Source organism: Phycodurus eques, chromosome 11 (genome assembly GCF_024500275.1).
Source record: "Phycodurus eques isolate BA_2022a chromosome 11, UOR_Pequ_1.1, whole genome shotgun sequence".
Lineage (NCBI taxonomy): Eukaryota > Metazoa > Chordata > Actinopteri > Syngnathiformes > Syngnathidae > Phycodurus > Phycodurus eques.
The window spans coordinates 28,038,379-28,061,578 of record NC_084535.1 but is presented as its reverse complement, the minus strand read 5'-3'; the positions used below and the strand labels follow the sequence as shown (position 1 = coordinate 28,061,578).

The 23,200-nt window shown below is 43.9% G+C and overlaps 1 protein-coding gene across 11 annotated transcripts; it reads left to right on the top strand.

Moving 5' to 3' along the window:
• The first annotated feature begins 455 nt into the window (after positions 1–455).
• On the top strand, positions 456–23,127 carry shtn1 (shootin 1). 11 transcript variants are annotated; one of them, XM_061689402.1, is made up of 14 exons: positions 458–710; positions 2,369–2,429; positions 7,659–7,753; positions 13,670–13,838; positions 14,347–14,444; positions 17,033–17,114; positions 17,334–17,428; positions 17,542–17,676; positions 18,448–18,601; positions 19,111–19,228; positions 19,926–20,005; positions 20,766–20,852; positions 22,242–22,292; positions 22,500–22,589. In XM_061689402.1, the coding sequence occupies exons 1-13, from the start codon at positions 627–629 to the stop codon at positions 22,280–22,282; spliced, it is 1,299 nt and encodes a 432-aa protein (XP_061545386.1). In that variant the 5' UTR covers positions 458–626; the 3' UTR covers positions 22,283–22,292; positions 22,500–22,589. The 11 variants fall into 11 exon arrangements, 9 of the variants coding, with proteins under 9 accessions (XP_061545384.1, XP_061545383.1, XP_061545386.1 ...); XM_061689403.1 differs by having other exon boundaries at positions 22,242–22,289; positions 22,500–22,585; XM_061689398.1 differs by having other exon boundaries at positions 461–710; positions 20,766–20,866; positions 22,242–22,289; positions 22,500–23,127.
• Positions 23,128–23,200: the final 73 nt, after the last annotated feature.

The window sequence follows — 23,200 nt, the reverse complement described above, 5'->3', positions numbered from 1 at the left end:
CCTGTGTGAGGTTTATCACATGACATAAATACCCGTCTGACACTGTCAAAACGTATTTTCTTGTCCTTCTGTTCAGTAGGCGTACCTAATTGTGTGGCCGGCGGGTGGAGGTCTGAACCGTGTCGGTCCTGAGATGGATGACCTTTGAATGTCAAAGATGAAATTGGTCATTTGTGAACATCGTTGATTGGAACACTAACGCACGATTACCCGAATAATTGCCTGGTACTCCTGTACTAATGTGTTTTAATATTAGTAAGGATTGTGTATGTCAATGTATACAATCTACAGTTCGTAGTATGCCCCACATCAATAACTTGGGGCATGGCATCTATTAAAGCAGAAGTTTTGTGGTTCTGCTTTAATATTTGATTTGATCGTATGCATAGGACATTTCCCCCCCCCCCATACACTTCAGAAACAAAAATGTATTTATGTCGCTATGAGGAAATTGATTTCTTGCCTGGTATTTTTTTTTTTAACATTACACTGCTGCAGTCAGGTGACACAAGATGAATTAGTCAGAGTGTGAGAAGTTATCACATGTTCGCGAAGTTCCCGTGTGTTAAATATATGAAAAGGAAGGTGGCGGTTTGGACTTGTTTTGTGTGGATTTTGCTTTGACAATGGATGACTGGCATCCTTTGCTTCCCCCAGCTATACAGGAATATGAAGGCCTGCAAAGGAGGCATGAAGCAGCAACTCAGGAGGTAAATGTCCGTTACGGTATTACATTGTATGTCCGAATAGGCCTCGTTACGCCGTTGTGTCAGTAGAAGCAGATCGTCGTAATAGTTTACATTGCCTTGTTTGCGTTTCATGAAGAGACCATATTAACAGACATGTTATGACGGTGGAACAAAATGCAATGTCTGGTTGTTCAAAGGACTAGTATGTGTTGAGAATATTGACATGATGTGCTGAGGGTACGCACAACCATGCAAGGTGAAGATGATGTTATTTTATAACAATTACGCCAGGAACAGAAAGTGAAGAGCAACACTATTGCAAACTGCATCTGTCCAGGTAAATGCAGAGCGATGCAGTCAACGAGATATATATTTTATTTTTTTCACAGATGCATTGTGATTTGTAGAATAGCAATGACAACAATAACTCTGTAATCTGGTCATGCTGATGTGTTGGCGTATGATTTCAAATGAAATCTAGCCCCTCGGTCGCTGTCACAGAAATGTCGCTGTTGCTTTGTTTTCTGGGACCGATAAGTCATGCTCACGGAACTGGGAATTGAGCCCAAAATACAAATTCAGGGTCATTCACAGAAAGCTGTCGCTGACACTTTAGTGGTGGGTGTCTATTTCCTTATGACCCAATAGAGGTGTAATATGGCTCGAAGGAGTTACTTGGCTCGCTCATAAGGACTTGCTCTTTGGAACCAAAAGGTCACAATCCGAATACCGCTGCGGACTAAAGACACGACAACTTGTCGTCGGAGATAGGCCCGTCACGATCATTTATTTTATTTTTTTTTAAAAGACGATATATTTAACTATTTATTAGACGCAGTGGGGGGGGAGAAAGAGAAGTGTCAAACGGACTCAAACTCTGGACAGCACCCATCCGTATGGCCGGTTGGGCCAGTGTCGAAGTTAGAGTAAGCATGTCATTGACGGTATTTATGAAAGTCATTTAATTGCAAAATAAAGTAATTGAATTCAAGTAAGCTAGCGCACGGCGGCCGACCGGTTAGCGCATGCGCATCGCATTTCTGAGGACCGGGGTTCAAATCCCGGCCGGCCCCGTCTGTGTGGAGCTTGCGTGTTTGCTCTATTAAATTTACATTTTCTTTACTCTGTGATGTGGATCCCCCTCGGTCTGAAATAAAGAATAAAGAGCTGCAAGACTAGCCTGGTTTATATGGAGCCTTGTAAACCGATTATAATCAGATTAGAAACCCAAACCGAATGAAAACGCTCCATATAAACACCTCAGTCGGAATAAACGGGCCAAATCCGATTGGAATCGCATTCAGATTCACGGGTGGAATATTCCTTTTGCCAAACCCATAAGAAGTAAATTTTCGCACCTTGACCTGTCAATCGAATATACGTCGACGTTCGCTGTACTCTTAGAACATATCAGTATAATACTCCTCGTCATAATTATTGTTGATCGGATGGCGACCAGTTCACGGTGTATCCCGCCTCTCGCCCAAAGCCAGCTGGGATCGACTCCAGCACACCCGCGACCCTAGTGAAGATAGGCAGTACAGAGAACGGATGGATAATTACTGGCTATTTGAAGACACGAGCAAAAAAACACAACCGCACATACTATCCAATCAAGTTTTTTTTTTTAGTGTCGAAGCAACAAACATACATTCAAACTGTTTGTCTGCCTCCCCTAGTGTAAGATACTGGAAGAGGAACGAGATGAGGCAATTAAGAAGCTCGATGAGTTTCAACAAGGTAAGTTTTTTTTTTTTTTTTTTTTTTCCTCCAATATATATCCACAGAATGCATTCTTAAAGTATATTCAGTCTTCTCAAATCCCTAATTAAGAGTATATGTATTTTAACCACGTTTTATCGCAGATATTTCTGCAAAAGTAATCTGACCTCGCTCCAAACAGTTTCATTTCAATTGTGTTCGAAGGGTCATGCCTTCACAGACAGCTGCTGCCACCTCAACAGTGCATGTCACTTTTATTTTAATTCAAGTATTGCTTTACTGCCCAGTAAGTAAGGGAACATAAAACTCACAAACAAAACAAGCAGCTTCGGGAAAGACCTTTAGGGCACACTCCCACTAGGCCAGTTGGTGCACTTACCCCAATTGTATGGAATATCAGTCACAACTATGATGCGTACCTGTGCTTGAGCAATGGTACTGTGTCATCCTCTTCCAAAGGTTGGTCAAAGAAATATGGCACAAATCATCCTCCCATCCCCCCCTCGCCTGAAACCAACGTCCACTGAGATGCGAAGGGCCCCTCTTCCACCGCTGAAGAATCGTATCTGCAATTTTCGTGTCGATAGTCAGTTGTTGCCATGTTCCAATATTTTTTTTGATAAACCCTTACGATTACGTGAGCATGCCCTGCTAATTAGCAACGAGACCAACAACAAGATGCCTCCCTTTTCCACTGAAGACTGTCACAAACCGCTACAGAAGAATGGCGGTCCTGGAAACGGAAAGCCACCGTCTTGAAGTGTATGCGGGTGTAAATGGACAGTCTACCGATGTCTCAAAATGGTGAGCAGAAGCGTGCTAACAGACAGCCACGTCGCTCGACAAAGAGGACGGATGTGGACTGCGGAAACGATAATGGCTGATTCAGCAGTTCTCCCTGGAATTTACTGGGAGCAAAGCCCAAAGATACCGGGCGACATCTAAAAAGGAGGACACGACACCAGCAGATTACCGAGGACTCCGGCTGGCCCGCGTTGCGCGCTTCTTCAACCCCGAGAGCGGCCGTGGACGGTTGCTACAAGAAAAGAGGACGCGAGGCAATGCAAAACATTGACATCAGACTTACAAATAGATTTGAGCCACTTTTACAAGACCCTGGCCAAGGATGCTCACCCCCCACCACCCCTGAAAGGTAGGAAACGAAATCATCCAAGAAAGAAATCGCACCCCAAACGTTAATAGTTGGTGATTGAGCTGTCAAAGTTGTGAAACGTTTTGGCAGTGAGAAGAGCACCAAAGTACTGTGCTTTACCAATGACATGGTGCCTTATAGCTCTTAAATAATCCTGGTGATCACTAATGACCACTCAACTGTGAAATCTGTCATTATACACACGGGGGACCTGGATGTTGTCAAGCAGCAATCAAAGGTACTGAAGCGAGATTTCATTGATCTCCGAACGAAAGCGCAATGTTTGGATGCTGAGGTTTTCATAAGTGGACCTCTCCCAACGGTACGATTTGGAGATGAACATTTCAGTAGGCTCAGTCACTTAAATAAGTGGCTCAAAGAAGTGTGTACTGCGCTATCCGAGAGTTTCATTGACTATTTCTCTGTTTTTTTAAATGCGCAGACATCTTTACCAGGCTGCCGGTTTCTGTCTAAATAGACAAGGGGTTAAGTCATTGGCTGCCAACATTTTTTACTGTGTAAGTCATTCAGCAGCCCGAAAGGAAACCGTTGGCCTTGTTGGCACTGCTGAAGGAGAACAAGCGCAGGAGTCTGGAGTTGTTCCCAAACAATCGGAGGAACAAGAGACGAGGCGTAGATGGAGTCACCAGCATCGCCCAAACAATCGGCGGAACGAATGAGGAATGAGATGAGGCAGCACTTGGAATCTCCCACACCCCCTCCCTGCTCCATTGGAGCAAAGCCCAACGCAAAACTCACTCTCGACTAGCCTAAGCGCCCTGTTAGGTGTGACGGACAGGATGAAGACTATTGTCAGTGTCGGAATCCAGCGCGCGCCACGCCGAGATTATCCTCCCATCAACCCCTCGCCTGAAACCAACGTCCACTGAGATGCAAAGGGCCCCTCCTCCACCGCTGAAGAATCTTATCTGGAAATCTGACTGATATCTGCGGGGTCTTTTCCAGAAGAAGTCAGACCCCTACGGAGGTCAGACATGTTTCATCCCCGTAATTACAAGGGACAGAAAGTTGGTCAAAGAAAAATGGCACAAAAAAAAGTAAAACTACAAACGTAGTGAGGATAACGTGAATTTATCAAACCTTTGTCTCCAGTTATCTCTGCGAGACGAGCTCTTTTCAATATCAGGTCACTGGGTAATAAATCAAGGTTTGAGTAATGACATCATTGCAACCGACGATCTCGACTTTGTGAACGTGGTGACCAGAAAGTAGCTGTAATACCATTTTAACAACACCAGCAAATTTTAATTTTATGACCAATTGGCCAATTGGGACAAAAGGCGGTGGTATTGCTGTTATCTTTTACGTCGTTATTTCAGTGTAAAGAAATGATACTGGCTGATTTGAGCTCCTTTTGAATATCTCGTTTTTTTTAGTTAAAGGTGACCCAAAGGTTATTGTTTTAATCATTTATTTATAGGATCTTCTTTTTTAGAACTGCTGTCAGTTATTTTTACTGACTACAACGGTTTTGTCATGGAAGACTTTAACATTCATGTTGACAATAACATGGAAAACAAATCTAAAGAACTCTCTGCTATACTGGACACATTTGACCTCTCTTAACAAATTAAGAGTCCAACCCACACTCAAGGTCACATCTTAGACCTGGTCATTTAATTTTTGACTATAATAGCTATGCAGATGACATACAGTGTCATTGTCTCAACGTCCCGAGGTGCACATTATGGTTATGTTTTTGTTTTTGTTTCGTGATAATGCTTTTCTGAAATGCTTGACAGTTGAATTTGAATCCCATTAAAATAACATTAAATCTGTTTTGTCTGGCCCTTCATGTTTTCTTCAAAGAATTGTACCCATCTTACAAATTCTGCCTGGGTCATCAAACATATGAGCACAACTGTGTTTTCTCATTTACTAAATAAAAGCAGGGCTGTGAATTTCAAAATAAGAGTAAGGAAATAAAAAGAAAATATTACGTGTTCAAATAAAGTGCTTAACTCTTTGAAGAAAAAACTAACAAAATACAGATAATACTTCATATGATCATATGGGTAGAAGCAAAATCATGCATTGTGAAAATGCGTTATACATGGGTAGAAGGGTTTTCCAGAATTCTGAGGTCAACTTTGGGGGTGCGTATTATACACGGGAAATCACAGTACTTCTATCCCTGTCTATCCAATGATTACATTTGTATACCTACAAATTGTACTATTGCTGCAGCAGTAATCATGCTACGCTCCTAAGAACAAAACCGTCCATTGTCGATTTGTTCCACTTCACGATTATGGACTACTTTGTGTTGGTCTATCGCATAAAATCTCAACAAACCACGTTCAAGTTTGTTGATTGTAAGGCTACAAAATGTGAAAAGGTTTGCGGGGTTTGAATACATTTTACAGGATAATACATTATACATTTTTTATATAGTCTTGTAGGCATTTATAGCAGTAAGTTGTTGACAGAGGTGACGGAAAGAGTAGTAGCCTCAAAAATACTTGAGGCCCTAATGACAGCTTGCTGTGTGGGCCTTTTTTCCTGGTTCCATACAGCATGTCAATGCCATGTGCATCGCGTAGTGCACTAACAGTCGGTGCAGTTGCCCAAAAGAAAAGTCCGATGCCATGAAGGAGTGAAAACCGGTTGCATCGAAGACCAAAGCAATTATCCCAAACCTCACTCATAATTACACATTTGGAATTGTTGGTGTCAAACATAGCCAGCAAAGTAGTTTGACAACTACTAACGAGAGGCTACAAAATCTGCTGAAATGACAAATTGAAAAGCGTATCGTGATTTCACAATAACACCTACTGTAGACCGCCCCTCACGAATTGCTCTCCCACTTAACTCATTAAACATTGTGGCTCAGCACAGGAGAAATTAAGCCTTAGTTCCTTGACTGCAGGCAATCCCCTAGTGACACCTAATTAAGACCTTGATGAACACCGGGATGAGGCGATACCCATGTACTCCCTGCGCCCTTCACATCAGCTATTCAATTGCACTTAGCTGCCAGATTTCATTCTCTGTCTCGCCTTGGTCGCCATCTCCCTTGTCTCTACGATGCCCCGGCCGCTCTGGCGAATCTTCCAACGGGCGCCTTGAACTTAATGACATGTTAATGATGATGACTGGTAGCCATGGTAAACAAACAGCAGAGTCGAAGTGATGAAAGTCAACGGGGGCCCCTGACAGACGCATGGAATATGGCAGTCTTAATTGTGAGTTTTGGCATCCCCATTATCATCGTCACTCCATCTGTGTTCTTCTCTCTTTTTGTGTCCGTCTTTATTCATCCTCCCCTCAGGAAAGACAGTGATTACCCCTATGCCGACGTGCTACATAATGGTATCAGCGCCGCCGACAGAGCAGCGAATTAAATTGTATCTGCAGCCACTGTGAAACCTTGATGAAGGGGGCAGATGCCTTTGTGGTGTCATCATTATAACACAATGGTCATGTTGTCATCAACCTTGCCATCGCCAATTGAAAAGGCGCGATTGTGTGTTAGGAGCTTTTTGTCCCATCCTCCAGCTATCCCTCGCCGCCCCTTCCACCCCACCTCCAGCCGTTTTGTTGTGAATAGGAGCAATTTTCTAAGAGCTCTGAAATCACGTAATAGCTCCTAATATGCAGCTGCTTGGCACAGTGAGGCAGCCTCCATGAATGTGGAAGTCAAACATAATATGTGTTTTGGCCGGAGACTCGCTGAATACATGAGCACGGGCTCGATATATTCAGATGAAAAATCTACAATGTCGTCGTCGCAAACAAAATCTCATCCTCTATTTGAAATGGCGTCTTCAGTAAAGTGGTCTCAGCAAAGCGTGGCGCCTTTGTGGCGAACCGTTTTGGGGGAAATGAATGGAGGGTCAAAGCATTTGAAACAAGTTGCCGTCCGCTTGATGTTCCTTTCAACTGTAATAGTTTTATTATAAAGCGTAAAAATTGTATGAGTCATATTTTGAAAGGTCCTCCTTAATTATTGTTTTCCAAAATATGCCGGCGTCCTGATTTAAACCGACGCCCGCTACGGTCGATCCGGCATCTTGGTGCCCGCTCGGCGGTTGATGAATTTGCTTGTCTTTCTTTCCCTTCGTCCTTAGTGTCTGTGAGGGTCATCGAAGAGGTCGCTGCCATTCAGGAGAAACTGGAGACGGAGAGAATGTGTCGAGAAAGCGCTGAAGCCCTGGCCTCCAAGGTGCGCACTTTTATATATATATATATATATATAGCGCCTGTTTTTTTTTGTTTGGTTTTGAGAATGATTAACGGTGGGAAGCAATTATCTCTCGGTCTAAATATGCATCACGTGAATACGACGGCACCGAATCCAGGACAACAGTCCAATCAGAGTAAGTTGACAACCGCCAAAAGCGCTTTGCGCCCTCGCAGTTCTTCTTCTGTCCTCGTGTCGACGGTGTCTAAAATTGCATTCGATTCTTTTGCTTCAGAGCACAATTTTGGAGTCCTTGCGAAACTATTTGAGAGCGATGGAGCCTGGGACGTCGTGTTTTGCTGCCTTTTGTGGTTGAACGTATCACTATAATCATTTCCCAGACAAAGGTCCACCAGGTTCAACCCAATTTTGGGAAGTTGTAGGCTGAGGTCAAATTGATTGTGAATATTGGCAGTTAGGCCTTTCTTCTTGCGTTCCTAAATCCACCCCATTGATTTGCATTGTTTGGTTGTCGTCCTATATATACACCTTTTGTAATGGGACGTTAAGTTAAAGAACCTGTTAGGGGAGTTCAGAGATTTGCTTTTCAATCCATTCTACATGTTTTAAGATACCGTATTTTCCGGACGATAGAGCGCATCGGATTGTAAGCCGCGCCCGCTTTGTGTAGGGGGAAAAAAAGTTTTTTTTTGCATTGTATTACTATGATGATTATTATTTATTTTTTTTTTTTTTTTAAACATATATCGGGCGCACCGGACGATATGCCGCGGATATATCCGATGTGAAATTACCGGTAGATATTTACACACAAAGATTTTGTCAATGTTTATTTACATACCTTCATGGTTTCCAAACGGTGCCTGTAACACGGCAGTAAAACGGCTCAAACATAAAGTCACTTTTTTATTCCTCCTCCTCCTGTTCGCTGAAACCACCGAAGTCGAAGAGCCTCAGAACGTCTGCGTCACACATCGTTTGAGTGCGTCTGTCGCCGTCAATGCCATTTTCATCTCGAGACAGTTACCGCTTAAGCTGCGCCGTTCTCCTCACGTAGCAGTCCGGCCTTTTCGAAATCCCTCGGTGTTCGTTGATTCTGTCGCGCCGCTCCGCGCTTTTAAGATCCTCCGGCGGACCTCAGAAAAGGATGATCTTCGCATGCGGCGCATTTTTGTGAAAGATTTCTCGCCGCCGGTTATCCGAGCTTCCCGCTCGCCTCGGAGTGCCGCTTTTAAAGCACGATTCACGCTGATGTCCGGCGGCCGCAAACACTTTGCCGTGCCTCCGGGAATCACAGCTGGAATTGAGTTTGATCTGTCGATGGCTGTTTTCACAGAATCTGTTATACGGGCCCTCGTACTGTGCAAAACAAGCAATGCTTTTTCTCCGGTGAAAGAAATCCTCCCGGACGCCGACCGTAACACTCCGTCATCCGTTCGGTCATTGAGCTTTCGATCGTCCGCCCTTTTTTGTTAACTTTAACGACTATGCCTTTTGGGAGTTTTTCTTTTGGCGCCAGTCGTCCGCTTAAAAATCACCACTGGTGGAAGCTTTTGTCCGGAAGCGATGCGTTCTCGCGTGGCCAGTTGTTTTCACCATCATGGATCTCGTGAACGGTTCGGGTTCGAGGCAGGTCGAAGGTCAAAGGCGCTTCATCCGTATTGCTGATGTCGTCCGGTCCGACGGAATCCTCGGCTATTTTGATCGCAACGGATTTGTGGAAGTTTGCAACTTTTTCCTCGTCGTCGCGAGGGAGTTGCCGACAGACGGTCGTCCGCGCCCTGATGGACGAACCTTTTCGTCTCCTAAATCGAAAACACCGCCTTCAAAACCTTCGATAGACATTTCGCTGGCGTTTTCTTTTAGCTTTCAGTCGGATCTGCACGGTGGATACACCTCGGCCGTCTGCTCTCTGTGTGTTCACCCGGGCCTCGAGAACATTTTCCAGTTCGGGCCATCCGCTCTTATGACCTCTGAAAGCCTTTGTTGTCTTTTGGCATTGCGTCAGTCCTTCACGCTGCCGTCTGCCGACGCCTCACCATCGATTCGTTAACGCCAAGCTTACGTGCAGCGGCCCGATTTCCCTCCTGGATGGACAGATCGATGGCTTTCAACTTAAAAGCTGCGTCATACGCTTTTCTTGTCGTTCTTATTGCGGCCCCTGATAGCCGTTAGCGAAAGAAAAAGACAAATCAATATTTTAGCCCCATTGTTACATAGGCTGCAGGGTTCAGAGCGCGGGGAAAAAGTAGCGGCTTATAGTCCGGAAAATACGGTAATTGCTGAAAACGCGTAAAGACTGAGAACAATGTTGTATTAAATTGTGACGATAATGGGCTCTATTTTCAGGACTGGCATAAATCCAAGTGTGCAGAGCCAGGTTAGACCTGGTGCTGGTAATTTCTCGGGTTATGTACGAATCGGGCCTGACTTGAATTGGCGTTCGAAAACGACCGCCTAATCAGAATCTTCGCATCGAACAATAACCGCCTACTTAATTTATTGTGGCACGAGCCGGCATTTAGCCTTTGTTTACGACTGACGCCATAGTTTCTGCGCACTTAACGTGTTGTCGCTCCACCGAGATCTCGGCGTAAAGTTTGTTTAAAAGGAGATGTCAGCGGACGGAGGCGTCCGTGACCCTCTCCCAGAGGACTTGCGCGAATATTCATGGCGGCGCCACAACCAAAGCCGATAAAGAGTCGCCGCTGAGGCGGACGGCCAGTTTTTGCAGTTGTACCGGCAAAAAAAAGAGCTGCTTTCATAATGTTTCCGAATCATTTAAAAAAGGAAAAATGTCACTATTTCAGTTCTCCCGATTTTTCCGGCTCGGGTAAAACGGCGCCCGATGACGCACTCGGTCCCCTGGCCTGAGTCGTCCTCCCCCATTATATAACACCTGAGCGACTTTGTTCACGTTAGTGGCCATCCGGTGCGATTGCGAGTTACTTGGTTATCGTTAACTTCTACCGCTGCAGAATGCAGTTGGTGACCACGCTTCTTCACTGATGAGGTTGGCTCCCCGTGTGTTTCAGGATGATTTCAAGGTTCTTTTGCTGGTTTTTAAGTGTTTTAATGGGCCCTGTTATCGCTCGGCGCTACTTTTACTCTATGAAGCCTCCAGCAATGACCTTTTAGTGATTCCAAAAGTCAGGACACACACGCGCTGAGGCATCGTCTGTGGACCAGAGAACATTTGTGTTTTTAAGAGCAGACTCCAGGCCCACCATTTTCCACTTAGCTCAAACGAATATTTTCTTTTAACGGACATTAGAATAGTCTCAGGTCTTTTCTTAGGTTTTCTGCGGATATATATGCTTTTTCTGTACGTCTCTGATTCTTTTAGTATCCTTCGGTTTCCTCAGAGGGAGGCCTCTGCGCTGGGAGTTGTGGTTCCGCTTCATGGGGTCTTCAGTTGCCATTTGTGGCTCCCCCTATGCCACGACGCCGGGACTCCGTGCACGGATCCCCGCCCAATGAATCGCAGCCGACTCCCGACGTTCTGCTCGCTATGTCCCCTTGAGGCAAATTTTAGGCTAAGTCACTCAACTGTTTCGGGTCATTAAGGGAAACGGTCTTCGTTTTATTCACACTTGTCTTTACACACAGTCAGGTAGCGAGAGATGTTTGAATTGTGTCGGTATGACGGCTACTTTGTCATCGGGTCGTGCCGTTTGCCACCGCGTGCGAAGTTTCCCTCTACTTTTGTCAGCTTTCGGCTGTCATCTCAACGCGTCAAGAGAGATTTTAATCTTGCCTTCCGTGAAACATTATGGGCCGCGTGAGATGACTCGTCGACGGCTGTAAGAAAACCGCAGTTGTTTCTTCACGTTAAAACATCGAGCGCGGCAGCCAACCTGTTAGCGCATCTGCCTCGCAGTTCTGAGGACTCGGGTTCAAATCCGGCCTCCTCGTGTGGAGTTTGCATGTTCTCCCGGTGCCTGCGCGAATTTTCTCAGAGGGCTCCAATTTCCTCCCGCGTCGCGAAAGCACGCACGGTCGGTTCATTGAAGACTCTAAATTCTATTCCGTTGGTGTGAACGGTTGTTTGTTTATGTGTGTGCCCTGCGACGGGCCGGCGACCAGTCCGGGGCACAAGGCCGCCTTTCGCTCAAAGTCAGCTGGAATATGCTCCGGCTCGCTGCAACCCTGAACAGAATAAGCGATACAGAAACTGGATGGATCGTTGCATCCTTATTTATTTACTTACTATTTTGTCTTTAGATATTGTTAATGTGGTTGTTATTGCTGTGTTTTGTACTTGATTATTATTTCCATAAATGAATTTGAGTTGAGTTAAAAATACTGTGTGTGTGTGTAAATGTTACGAAGGAGGTTATTTCCAGTGCCAAATACACAAATTGAACTCCATTTTGAATTCCTTTGTGTGTGTGTGTTCAGTGACGGGATTATGGATACCAAATTTAAAATGCCACGAATTGGATTTCTTAAACATCATCAGTCATTGACTTCAAAAGCAACCGGACTCAAGGCTCTTGGCATTTTGCAGACATCGAAATGAAGTTTTGATGAAGCACAGATGAAAGCTCTGTGATATCGCCCCACGATGTCTTGCCGAGTAATTCCCAAAGACATTTCGCATCCGTTAAAGAGCGCGTTTTTGTTTGTTGTTGTTGTTTTGTTTGTTTTAAATGGCTGTTCTTTCCCATCTTCTCTTTTTTTTTTTTCTCGACAGTGCGCTTTTCTTTCCTCTGCTAACATGACTGCGTTCATTTTGTAATTCCCATAGGCTGCGTTCCGAGGGATGGCCTTATTTGTTGCATGGGCGTCCTTGGGATTGAACTTGTTGAATATGGCAATGGTAGTAATATGCTTGGCTCATGTTGAATGGATCCATCTGAAAATACGTTGAAGAGATTTCCCGAAATGCTCGAGGCAAATACGAATAACCTTTTTAAAAAAAAAATTAAAAAAAAAATCATGATGCATAAAATGAGCTATTCTGCCTTTCTTCATCTTTGTGGGCCTCTGATGATTTATGCTTTTCCACAACTGATCATTGCTTTTTGCATGCGTCCTGCAATTATGACTGATTGTAGAAGCAAAACAAAAGAAGAAACATCTCATCTGCTCTGTCAGTTATGCCGCTACCTTATTTGAGTTCTTGTCTGCCCTGACTGCAATACAAACTCGCTGCCACTTCACACCTTAGGAATTTGAATGCGGGTTCCGTTATGGGTGACTTTGTCTTCGTGTTCGAGTGGCGCGGTAGCACATGTTGTGTCGTGCTTTGCTTGGATTAAATGTAAACGACGGTTCGTGTTTATCATTGCGGTACACAGAATCCACAAAGTCAATAATGTTTTATATTTGTCACCTGAAAATACTTTGTGTTCATTATTCACGGGCCAAATAATTGTTTTTCATTGTCGTGTTTCTCGAACCCAAAGATCTGCAATTAGTTCATCAAGTTGCGTCATTCGTCCCGGATGGCCACAGTTCAAAAATGCTTAATTATAACGCGGTTTTATAATGTCATCAAGAATTGTTAGCCCCACATTGTAGTGCTTTAAAAGGCACCATTATCTATGATGCAGTAAAATACCTCCACACATCCAATACTCATAGAGGGTGAAACACCCCATCAGTCTTTTTAACATTTCGATACATTTCTCAAATTCTTTTGGCAGCAAGTGGGAATGCTGATTTTCGACTTTTTGTGTTTAACATACCATTCGGATTTTTACATATGCATCCATCCATTTTCTTCCGCTTCCGCCAAGCCGCCTCGCAGAGGGACTCTGAATGGCCCGTAGGCGTGGCTGTGAGTGCGAACGCTCGGTTGTTTGTATGTCGTTTGTCTCTGGGATCGGCACCGGCACCGGCACACCCGCGACCCCGGTGAGGATAAGCGGTACAGAAAACCGGATGGACGTTCATTTTTTTTTTTCTTCTTCTACGCCTCATCCCTGGTAGTTGAACCATCGGAACAACTCTTTGAAACGGAAGAGCGTGATGTTGATGTCTCGCCTCAGCCCAGAGACCGTCGGCGAGATAAACCTTGAGGATGAAGATGAAGAAGGTGATGAGCTAAATGCTGCCAGTCAGGACTGCTTGTCAACCACGTGCCAGGACAAAGTCTCAGGTATAAAATGTCTCTCGACAGTTATTGTGTACAGTGTGACCGGGTTTTTAGTTTTAAACACAGACACAACCAAAATATACTGTACATAATTCTTCTATAACGCTAAACTACTGACCAAATGTCTTTTATCTTGGTATGTAATTTATTCGAATATAATGTCATATAGGCGGCACAGTGAAAGACTGGTTAGCACATCTGCCTCGCAGTTCTGAGGACTCGGGTTCGAACCCGGCCTCGCCGGTGAGAAGTTTGCATGGTTTGGTGATATATGCCCTGCGATTGGCTGGCGACCGGTTCAGGGTTTACCCCCGCCTCTAGCCCCGAGTCAGCTGGGATAGGGTCCAGCACACCCGCGATCCTAGTGAGCATAAGCGGTACGGAATTTTAAAATGTTTCACTCCCTCCATCCTCTTGTCGTCTTAAAAATCAATTGCATGGATGAGTAACGCCCTGCGCCTTATATGTATACTAAGCATAATTTTTTTTTAGTATTGTTTCTTTTTTTCAGAGCTGCAAAGTAAATTGCAGTTGACACTGAAGGAGAAAGATCAAGTCTGTGATAGTCTTGCAATGCTGAGAGAACAGCTGAAGGAGACCAGGCAAGAAGTGAGTGCTATTACATTGGACCCTCGCATTTTCGTATGTAGCGTTTATTGGATTTGTAAAAAATTGTGCGTCGTTTACAAGAGCGCCGCCTGCGTCACGTCCGGTTTATCGTCATTTTAAATGACAGCGTTATAAATCAAGATATTTGACAGATATGAGGGGCACCACGTCGTATCTTTACAAGTTTAACTTGAGGCGAAATGACGACAAACCTTTTTAATCAGTCTCTTATCGGAAGGTGGCTGCACCTTAGGAACTTTTGAGTTCTAGACTTTCTAGCGGTTTCCTTCCCAACCCAAACACGCATATAATCAATGCAAGTGCTGAATATGATCGAAAATTGAATCATAGAAAGGGCTTTCTACAGGATAAAACACAGACAAACACAAAACAAACAAGGTACAGATGAACATTGGCGAAGGAAGCGATTTGTGACGTGAGATGAGCAGAATGGGCGTGGAGTGAATGCGTATAGCTGCGGACTCCTGGTCTCGTTAATATAAACCCAAATATGCACTCATCCGTACTTTTAGTAGACCGCAATTGCAGGAAGCTGCAGCCGGGGATCGTCCGATGCGTCCTTGCAACCTCGGGTGAGGTGGGCGTCCTGGCTGGCGCGGTCGCCAAGACTCCAAAAACGTCCAATTTCCATTCTCGGATTATTTTGTGGCTTAAAACCAGTGGAATAAAATATGAATTATTGGATTTACGATAACGAGACCGTTTCACCACCCTCACCCTCTTTCATACCTCTAATGAACGTTTCAAATGTTACGTGGTGTGGAGAACATTTCTATTCTCATGTGATATTTGTGGCGTGGGGTGAGACATTCCATCTGGTTCAGTGAACAACAGATTTGACGTTAGACATTCACGTTTGCAGCAATACAGTCACTAGTGGCGTTCATGTAAAGTTCTTCAAATATTGACTCCCCGTCGGGTCACAGACTGTCTTATGAACTCTTGTCTGTCTTGTCGTTCCGTCGCTGTTGCCTGTTCCAACTCCCCAAGTAGCAGGTCTCAGCAGGGTGGAGGCGTCTCTGTGGGTCCAAACCTTCGACTGGCGGGGAGTTAATTCACTTGGCGTCCGGGGGCGAACCCAGCGTCCTTGGGTCTCCGCTTTGAAGTCACAGTCAGACGTGATTCACTTCGCGTCGGCATGGCTTGTTGAAGATAGTTTATTGTGTTAATCCGTTTAGAGTCTGCGTGTGACTCTGGAGTTAACGTCTACCTCGGCGGGGAGTGGCGGAAAACCATAGAGCTGGATGTCTTAAGTCTTGCAGTAGTTGTTTGTGGCCTTTAGCCAAGTATATAGCCTGCCTCTCTTGCTGCATCGACCCCGCCTTGGTTATGTTGGCTGACAGCTCCTTTGTCCGCTCATGCTCAGTGCATGCTTTCAAATGTATTTGAGCCCTGTGCACAACCGAAACAAGACTACTTACTCGACAAGAACCAGCATACAAATCAAATGTCTGAGTCTGAACCACCACACTGACTTGGTTGAGTCTCTTTTAAAATAGAAAGTCAAAAGAAATTGATTTTAGCTTTACACTTCAGCCGGGCCATGTCTGTAGAATCAGTTGGTTTTGCCCACAGCAATGCATACATGCCCCTTTTCCCAGGTTTCCTGAAGCTTTCCTGCAACATCCTTAGCAAGTAGTTCCACTGTGCGAAGAGTTGCCGTGTCTTCGAGAGGCACTTTTTTTTTTTTTTTTTTTTGAAGAGCTGAAGTGACAAGCTGCTTCGTTTTGGTGTCAACTCACTTACTCAACGATTGACTGTTTCCGACTTGGTAAAAGGTCTCCTATATCCATTTTATTGCGTTCGGCAGACAAAATCCAAAATAGGAATACGATTCGGTCCATTCCGTCTGGAATTGCCAGTTTTCAGCATCCACTTTGCGTTTTTTTTTTTCAGCTTTAAGAGACATTTTGAAGCCCGTTTGTAGCCTCGTCTTGTTTGGATTTCGGTGCGAGCCGGTAGATCCTTTGCGCACTTGGGTGAGTAGCTATTTACGGCTCAGTCCACTAAGACAAACCTCTCGTCGTATGGGTTTTTGGATCACCGTGATTTTATTGATCACTGCAAACACAGTCGCGTTTACAACTCGGGATGGGTATTGAGAATCGGTGGGGGAACCGGTTCCAAAGTTCATCGTGAAGTTGTTCGTCTGAATTTTCTAGCATTGAAGTTTAGCGATTGAAATGCCAATATATGCGATTCGACGGCAGACCCAGATTTCAGCCCATTGTGTGAAATGATGATCTGTCGTCTCATATCAACGCGTTCGCGTCAAAAGCAAAACTAAAGGAACTGTTCCGATATTCTCGAGCAGGAGCGTTAAGTCGTTACACGAACGACGTTGCCGTGTGTATACTGTATATGAACAAATGTTGTCAATGTGGGGAAGCCAATTGTTTTGTTGGTAGCGTTATTCTTCGCGTTCACTTTCTGAGTCCGCATTCTTTTTCCTCCTCTTGAATTTGAACGGATTAGCGCCAAAGTGCGAACCACTGATTGGCTGCGCTGCCCCTTACAATGTTTACTGTTAATCCCCCCTCTTTTCCGTTCTTTTTGTGTGTTTGCAGCTGCTGAAAGAAAAACGTGATTACACTGTTTTAATGGCCGAGACGGTGCAGCAAAAGATGATGCTGAGAAAATATAACAGAGGTTAGAGTGGGAGGGTATGAATTAAATGAAAGAGAAACTGTTTTTTTTTTTTTTTTTTTTTGTAAGAATGTATAATATGGTGACTATGGCTCCCAATGTCGTGTTAGTTGTTGATTTGATTTTCTTAATTAAGAGTCGATTCTTTGCTCATGTCATGTCCAGTACATCTTAGTAGTTAATTAAAAAACAAAATTGGCCGTTGTGGGAATTTCTGTCCAGTGTCTCAGTTTGCTGTGGAGGAATTTGAAGCCTTACAGGACAGCTTGAACCTGGAGCGGGGCTTGAGAGAGGGGCCGGAGAACTTTGCCAGAGCAGTGAGTTATGTTAGCCCACCTCTCTGATATCATTGCGCGATATTCGTATCATGTGTGCAGTATGTGCCCCCTTGCCGCCGCCGCCTTTCTAATGGTGCCGCTGATTGTTTTAGATGCTTGTTGAGCAAAAGATGCTGAAGAGACGGAGCCAGGTCCCGACGCAGAGCTCCGCTCTACAGGAGGCACTTAGCCAGGTTACATCACTGACCACGGATTTGGAAACCTTAAGGCAGGAGCACCGGAGCGAGGTAGAAATGACACTTACTGTATACACAGATAAGAGTGGGGAACATCAGAAAATCTTCACATCGTTTAAAAAGCATTACAAGTCGAGCTTCGTATTAGTCAGATGGGTTTTAATAGAGTTTTTATGTCGCTCATCTATTCAGAGACTGCACTCGTGTGTTGATTAGGTCACACAAGTGCACCAGACATCCTGTATTTCATAACTCAGTCAAGGAGGTAGCATGTACTCAAGAGGTAAAAAAGGTGGACTTGGTTGACATTTTATTGCGTGTGTGTGTGTGTGTCATTCTGTTGTCAGATAGAATAACACAGTTTACACGCAATCATGCATGAGTGCAAAACATTTTTCGCATCAAGAACGCGCCCGGGCAATGAACGGCCGAAGCTTGGCCCGGAACCAGCTCCCGCCTCCGCCGTGCCAGATGTAAAGCAATTTAAAAACCGAGTGGGATCACTGATCTCTGTTGGTGCCGTCCAGAAGGTGAACCTGTCCCTCATTTGAGCAACAATCGTAACTCGGAAAAGGTTCAGAGAGCAGACAGCTGAATGTCAGCTGGCAGCTACCCACTACCAATTACAAGAAATATCATCGGAACGTTTCATTTTTTTCATCCATCCATTTTCTGAGCCGCTTCTCCTCATTATTCCCAATAAACTGAACTCCGGTTACATTTTGCCTTGCCTTGATCATACTCTTAAATCTCTGTGATGTTAAAGATCGATACAATAGGGAACATCTAGTGTCTACAACGTGTGTGTGTGTGTGTGTTCAGATAAAGCAACTGGAGGCCAATTTGAGTCGCTGTAAGGCGCTAAAGGCGCCGACAGCCGCGAGGTGTAAACTTGAGCTTGTGGAGGAGGAGAAGCGGGAGTGCAGTGCCAAGTGCTCCGAGGCCCAAGCGGAGGTCAAGGATCTGAGGTTTACGGGTGAGAACACATTTACAGCCGTGAAAACAAGCTGCTTTGTGGCAACGACGCTTTGCCACGTAGTGCGGGCGTCAGTAACCCCAAGACGCCTTAAGGAGGACTACAGTATGACCAGAACAACTCATTTTAACCAACTGTTGTTACTACCGGGAGTCTAATCACAGTACGTACTCCTGGTTGTACAGCATGACAGTTTTCCTTTTGGGGTTTTGTTTTTTTGTCTTTCAAAATGAGTGAAGACCTAGCCAGCTTTACTGGAACTGTGTTTGTTGCCTTCTTTCTCGGCCGCCGGGTTCACGCTTTCTCTGCAAGTTGTATGTTCTGGCGTTCCTTCGAGAATATTGTTTTCCTCGGATCGTGGGTGGAGCCCTGCTTTTGTTTTGAATTTCTTTTTTCTAATTAAAAAAACAAAACAAAAACAAATGCATACGTCATTTTGGAATGGGTGTTTGCAAAAGGTCAACTAGCAATGAATCGTCACTAAATCATTTTGTCATTCGATTGGTCAGTGGAAGAGCTTGAAAAGAAACTGCAAACGTTTACCGACCCACCACGTCCTCCAGTACCGACATGTCTACCTCCGCCTCCGCCACCTCTTCCACCCTCAGCAGCCTTCAATCCACTCAGGTATCCTTTTCTGTGATTAGTGGCGGCAATTACAATGACATATGTAAACCACAAATATAGAATACCGCATTTGTCTGTAAAGGTCAGGTTTTTGTGACATCAAAATGAGACTAAAATACATCATTTCCAAACTTTTCCCCCCTTGGGTCTAATAAGGTGTACAAAGGTCTGTACAACCCCCCCCCAAAAAAAAAAAGTGTGCCCACCCTCATATAACTGTGGATGTATTCAGAATTAACCAGTCACATTCAAGCTCATGTTAAATATGACTCCGCACACACGTGCCACCACTTACAAGTGATTAACCTCAAATAAGGTTCCGAAGTTCTGGCAGGTGGATGCTGACTCCCATTTAACATGAGTTTGAATGTGATTAATTATAAACACAAGACACATGCCCCTTGTAAGAGGGTGTGCACACTTGTGCCACCATGTTATTGCAGTTATTTGTTATTTTTACTTTTCCTCTCAAAAATACGTATATATATTTTTTTTCAATTATTATAGGTCTCATTAATGGTAGAAAAAGTTTTCAAATCTTTTTTTTTTTTTTTTGTACCACAAAAACCTGACATTTGAACAGCGGTGTGTATACCTTTTTATTTTATTTGGAACTAATAACAAATATGAACCTCAGCGGGAGCTTTTGAATGCGGAATTATAAAAACTTTGCTATTGATTTGTGCTCACTCTGTAGCTCCCTGCTGTCATTGATCAGAAAGAGACAAAACAGCAGTGATATTCCACTTGTGGTCCACAATTCTGACAAGACAACAGGTACAAAAATTGCAAATGGCTTATTGATTACCCCAAACTTGTTCTTTTATTTCAGAGTAAAAGCCCACGTGACTGATTTTTAGTGAGACAGAAAAAAAATAACAAAACGTTTAGCCACCAAAACAATTTGTTTTCTATTCAGGAACACAAGTAAATATAATTTTACACCCCAAAGACCAGATCATACAAATCCAATCCCCCCCTCCACTGATTTTTTTTTTTTTTTCAATTTCCCAACACAGTGAGAGCAGATATTTTCATTTTGACTAATTGTTTGTCATAAAACGCATCATTCTAAAAACATCTATGTATGTATGTTGTAGCCTTCCTTCGATCGGCTTGAACATGATCAAATCGTTCTAATTTTTCACTCGGGAGAAGGTTTGAAAAAGAAATGTGGGACTCGAACATAGCATTTGAGTACTGCAGTACCCCATGCAAATTATTGAAGTAAAAAAAAAAATATATATATATATATATATTCACTGTTTCTTTTTGACACACGGTGGTTTGTAGCGCTAAAGAAAAAGTTTGGAATTTTCATTTATTTGTACCGTTTACTATCAAGCAAGTAATTATAAAGCAAAATCTGTCGAATAAAAAAAACCCTCAAACCTCTAACAGTGGGCCCTATCCTATGTGTTTTTAGAACAGGTTATTGGTATTTGAAGTGTTTGCTAATTATGCATTTGCCATCTAAATCTTTCGAATCACTGTTTCGTTACACTTTCTTGTGTGTGTGTGTTTCTTTGTTTTATAGAAGTGGATCTCAGGCAGCAGGCAGTCGAGGAAATGATGAACAGGATCAAGAAAGGGGTTCAGCTTCGGCCTGTCAGCCAGAGACCAAGTAACAGGAGACATGTTAGTTTTTAAGTTATGTCTCGGGATTTAAAAACTCAACTATACAGTGCAGTTAAATCAGATTTTTTTTTGTTTCTATTATTCATGATGAAGGAGAAACAGCAGAAATGTTTTGTTGTGTTGCACACTACGTGGAGAACCCGCGTCACACACATGCAAAGTGGTGCGTGCACCACTTGAGCTTGGGGGTAACTCAGGGTAGGGAAGGGTCCTTGCTCAACGGCACCTTGACAGAAGCCAGTGAACAAACTAGCTGTGTCTGCAGTGGGACTCAAACATTTGCCCTTTGCCCCCGAAAGCCCAAGTCCTTGCAGATGAGCTATACTGCTGCCCTGTGCGGATGACGATAATGCTTGTGAATATTCTCATTCATCCAGGTCATTGTCTCAGAAGTCATTTGGCCACTCATCTGAGCAGGCTTCATCAGTTCTTGCGCAAAGGCTAGACAGGACAGCTGTGTACGACTCCGTGATTTGGAATCAATCCGAGACCAAGTCAAAACTGGAGTTCTCGCGGAGTTCACTTTGAAATTTGATGTTAACTAATCCTGAGGATGACTAAAATAGGACTTTTAATTACTATTGACCTGGATGTTGTCAGCCGGACTGAAAGGCTTCTCCTGTCTAATGCGTTCCCTGGGTAGGAGGTCTGGCTCTGTTGAATCCTGTTTTTGTAGCTCATTGTTCTCTACCGGGCGATTTCTTACATTTGAATAAATCCGTAGTGTAGAGGAAGATTCAGAAGACAAAGGCAGAGCAGAGAACCATGTGGTGGAAGCTGAGAAAGGACGAGTGTTGTGCAGCTTTTCGAGAAGAGTTGAGACAGGCTCTCGGTGGACGGGTAGGAGCTTCCAGGAGACTGGACCGGAGCTTCCAGGAGACTGGATCTGATCACCCAAGGTGATCAGAGAGACAGGACAGAGAGTACTTGGTGAAGTTATGGGAAAGTAGTGAAGGCTAGACTTAGGACAGAAGTAAGTATTTGCGAGCAACAGTATGGTTTCATGCCGAGAAAGAGTACCACAGATGCAGTATTTGTCTTGAGGATGTTGATGGAGGAGCTACATTGTGTCTTTGTAGGTCTAGAGAACGTCTATGACAGAGTACCTAGAGAGGTAGAACTGCATGCGGACGTCTGGCGTGGCAGAGAAGTATGTAGGAATAGTACAGGACATGTATGGGGGCAGCAGACCAGTGATCAAGTGTGCTGTAGTTCTTGTATTATGGTGGATATTTTTGAAAATTTCAGTCGGACAGAATGAGGTTTGTCATGGCGTTGGAATAGGAGGTGCATTTCAGACTTGAATGTGTCGCATGCGATACAATAAGTATAATATTGATCTTTTGCTTCCCTTTTCTTATTTTCTTTTCACCAGATGGAGAGGATGCCCACAAATTCTGCCTTCAAGGAACTTAAAGCAATCGTGGTAATGGAGTTCGTCAAATGGGTCCTACGCTCTGAAGTTTAATCGAGTTTGCCCAACAGTGAATTTTCAACTGTCAATACAGTATTTTAAAGTTAAAGTATACAATGTATTTTGTGAAAATGTAGACTACAACCCATGATCACAGAGCAGCCTTTTGGCGTTTCAACTTCCTATTGAAGTGTCTGTATTTTTGTTTCAATCTTTCAGGGGAATTTTGACCAGGCCGTTTCTCAACCAAAAAAGTCCTCTTTATCATCCCAAGATGACGAACTGCAGAAAATCCTTCTGAGACGCCGTGACGTACTGGAAGCCCCAAACGCCTCTTAGGGCAGTGATCCTCACAGTGTGGTCATACTACCACTAGTGGTACACAGGCTCACTCTCATGGCACATGAAAAGAATCACTGCCCGTGTACACTTCATTCTCATTATAAAATGTTCTTATATTTTGGTGCATAATATTACACTGACTTCCAATAATATTACTCTCATGAACACTTGGACCGACCACGTTACTGGTTTTTAATGTTGGTCATGGTGATGGTACAAATGCACTTAGTATTTTTTAAGTGATACTAACTGTTATAGGTTTGAGAAAGACTGCCTTCGGGTATTACGTGATTTTAGATTTTCTTTTGGTCTGTTTTTGAGAAGTTTTCCTTCCAGACAATAAACGACTATAAACACCATAATATTTAGGGATGCACAAACTGTAAATGGTGCGCAGTGAATGTGAAAATAAATCATGCATGACAGAGAAGCAAGAGTGGCCTATTTGTGTTCCCCTGCTATTCGCATGGATAGGGACCGAGCTCTGCCACCAATAACAAATATCAACAAGTCATTGACGCGCCCCAAAAAGGTTTACAATTGCAGCCATTCCAAGATGGCGCCGACCCGTGTGGTCA

What these genes read in the sequence shown, in the direction of transcription:
- shtn1 (XM_061689397.1), top strand. Translation starts at nt 627, where the DNA reads ATGGATGACTGGCATCCTTTGCTTCCCCCAGCTATACAGGAATATGAA. An exon ending in GGCAGGAGCACCGGAGCGAG is followed by an intron (nt 17,677 to 18,447) that starts GTAGAAATGACA and finishes GTGTGTGTTCAG; the next exon opens with ATAAAGCAACTGGAGGCCAA. An exon ending in GACCAAGTAACAGGAGACAT is followed by an intron (nt 20,867 to 22,241) that starts GTTAGTTTTTAA and finishes TCTTTTCACCAG; the next exon opens with ATGGAGAGGATGCCCACAAA.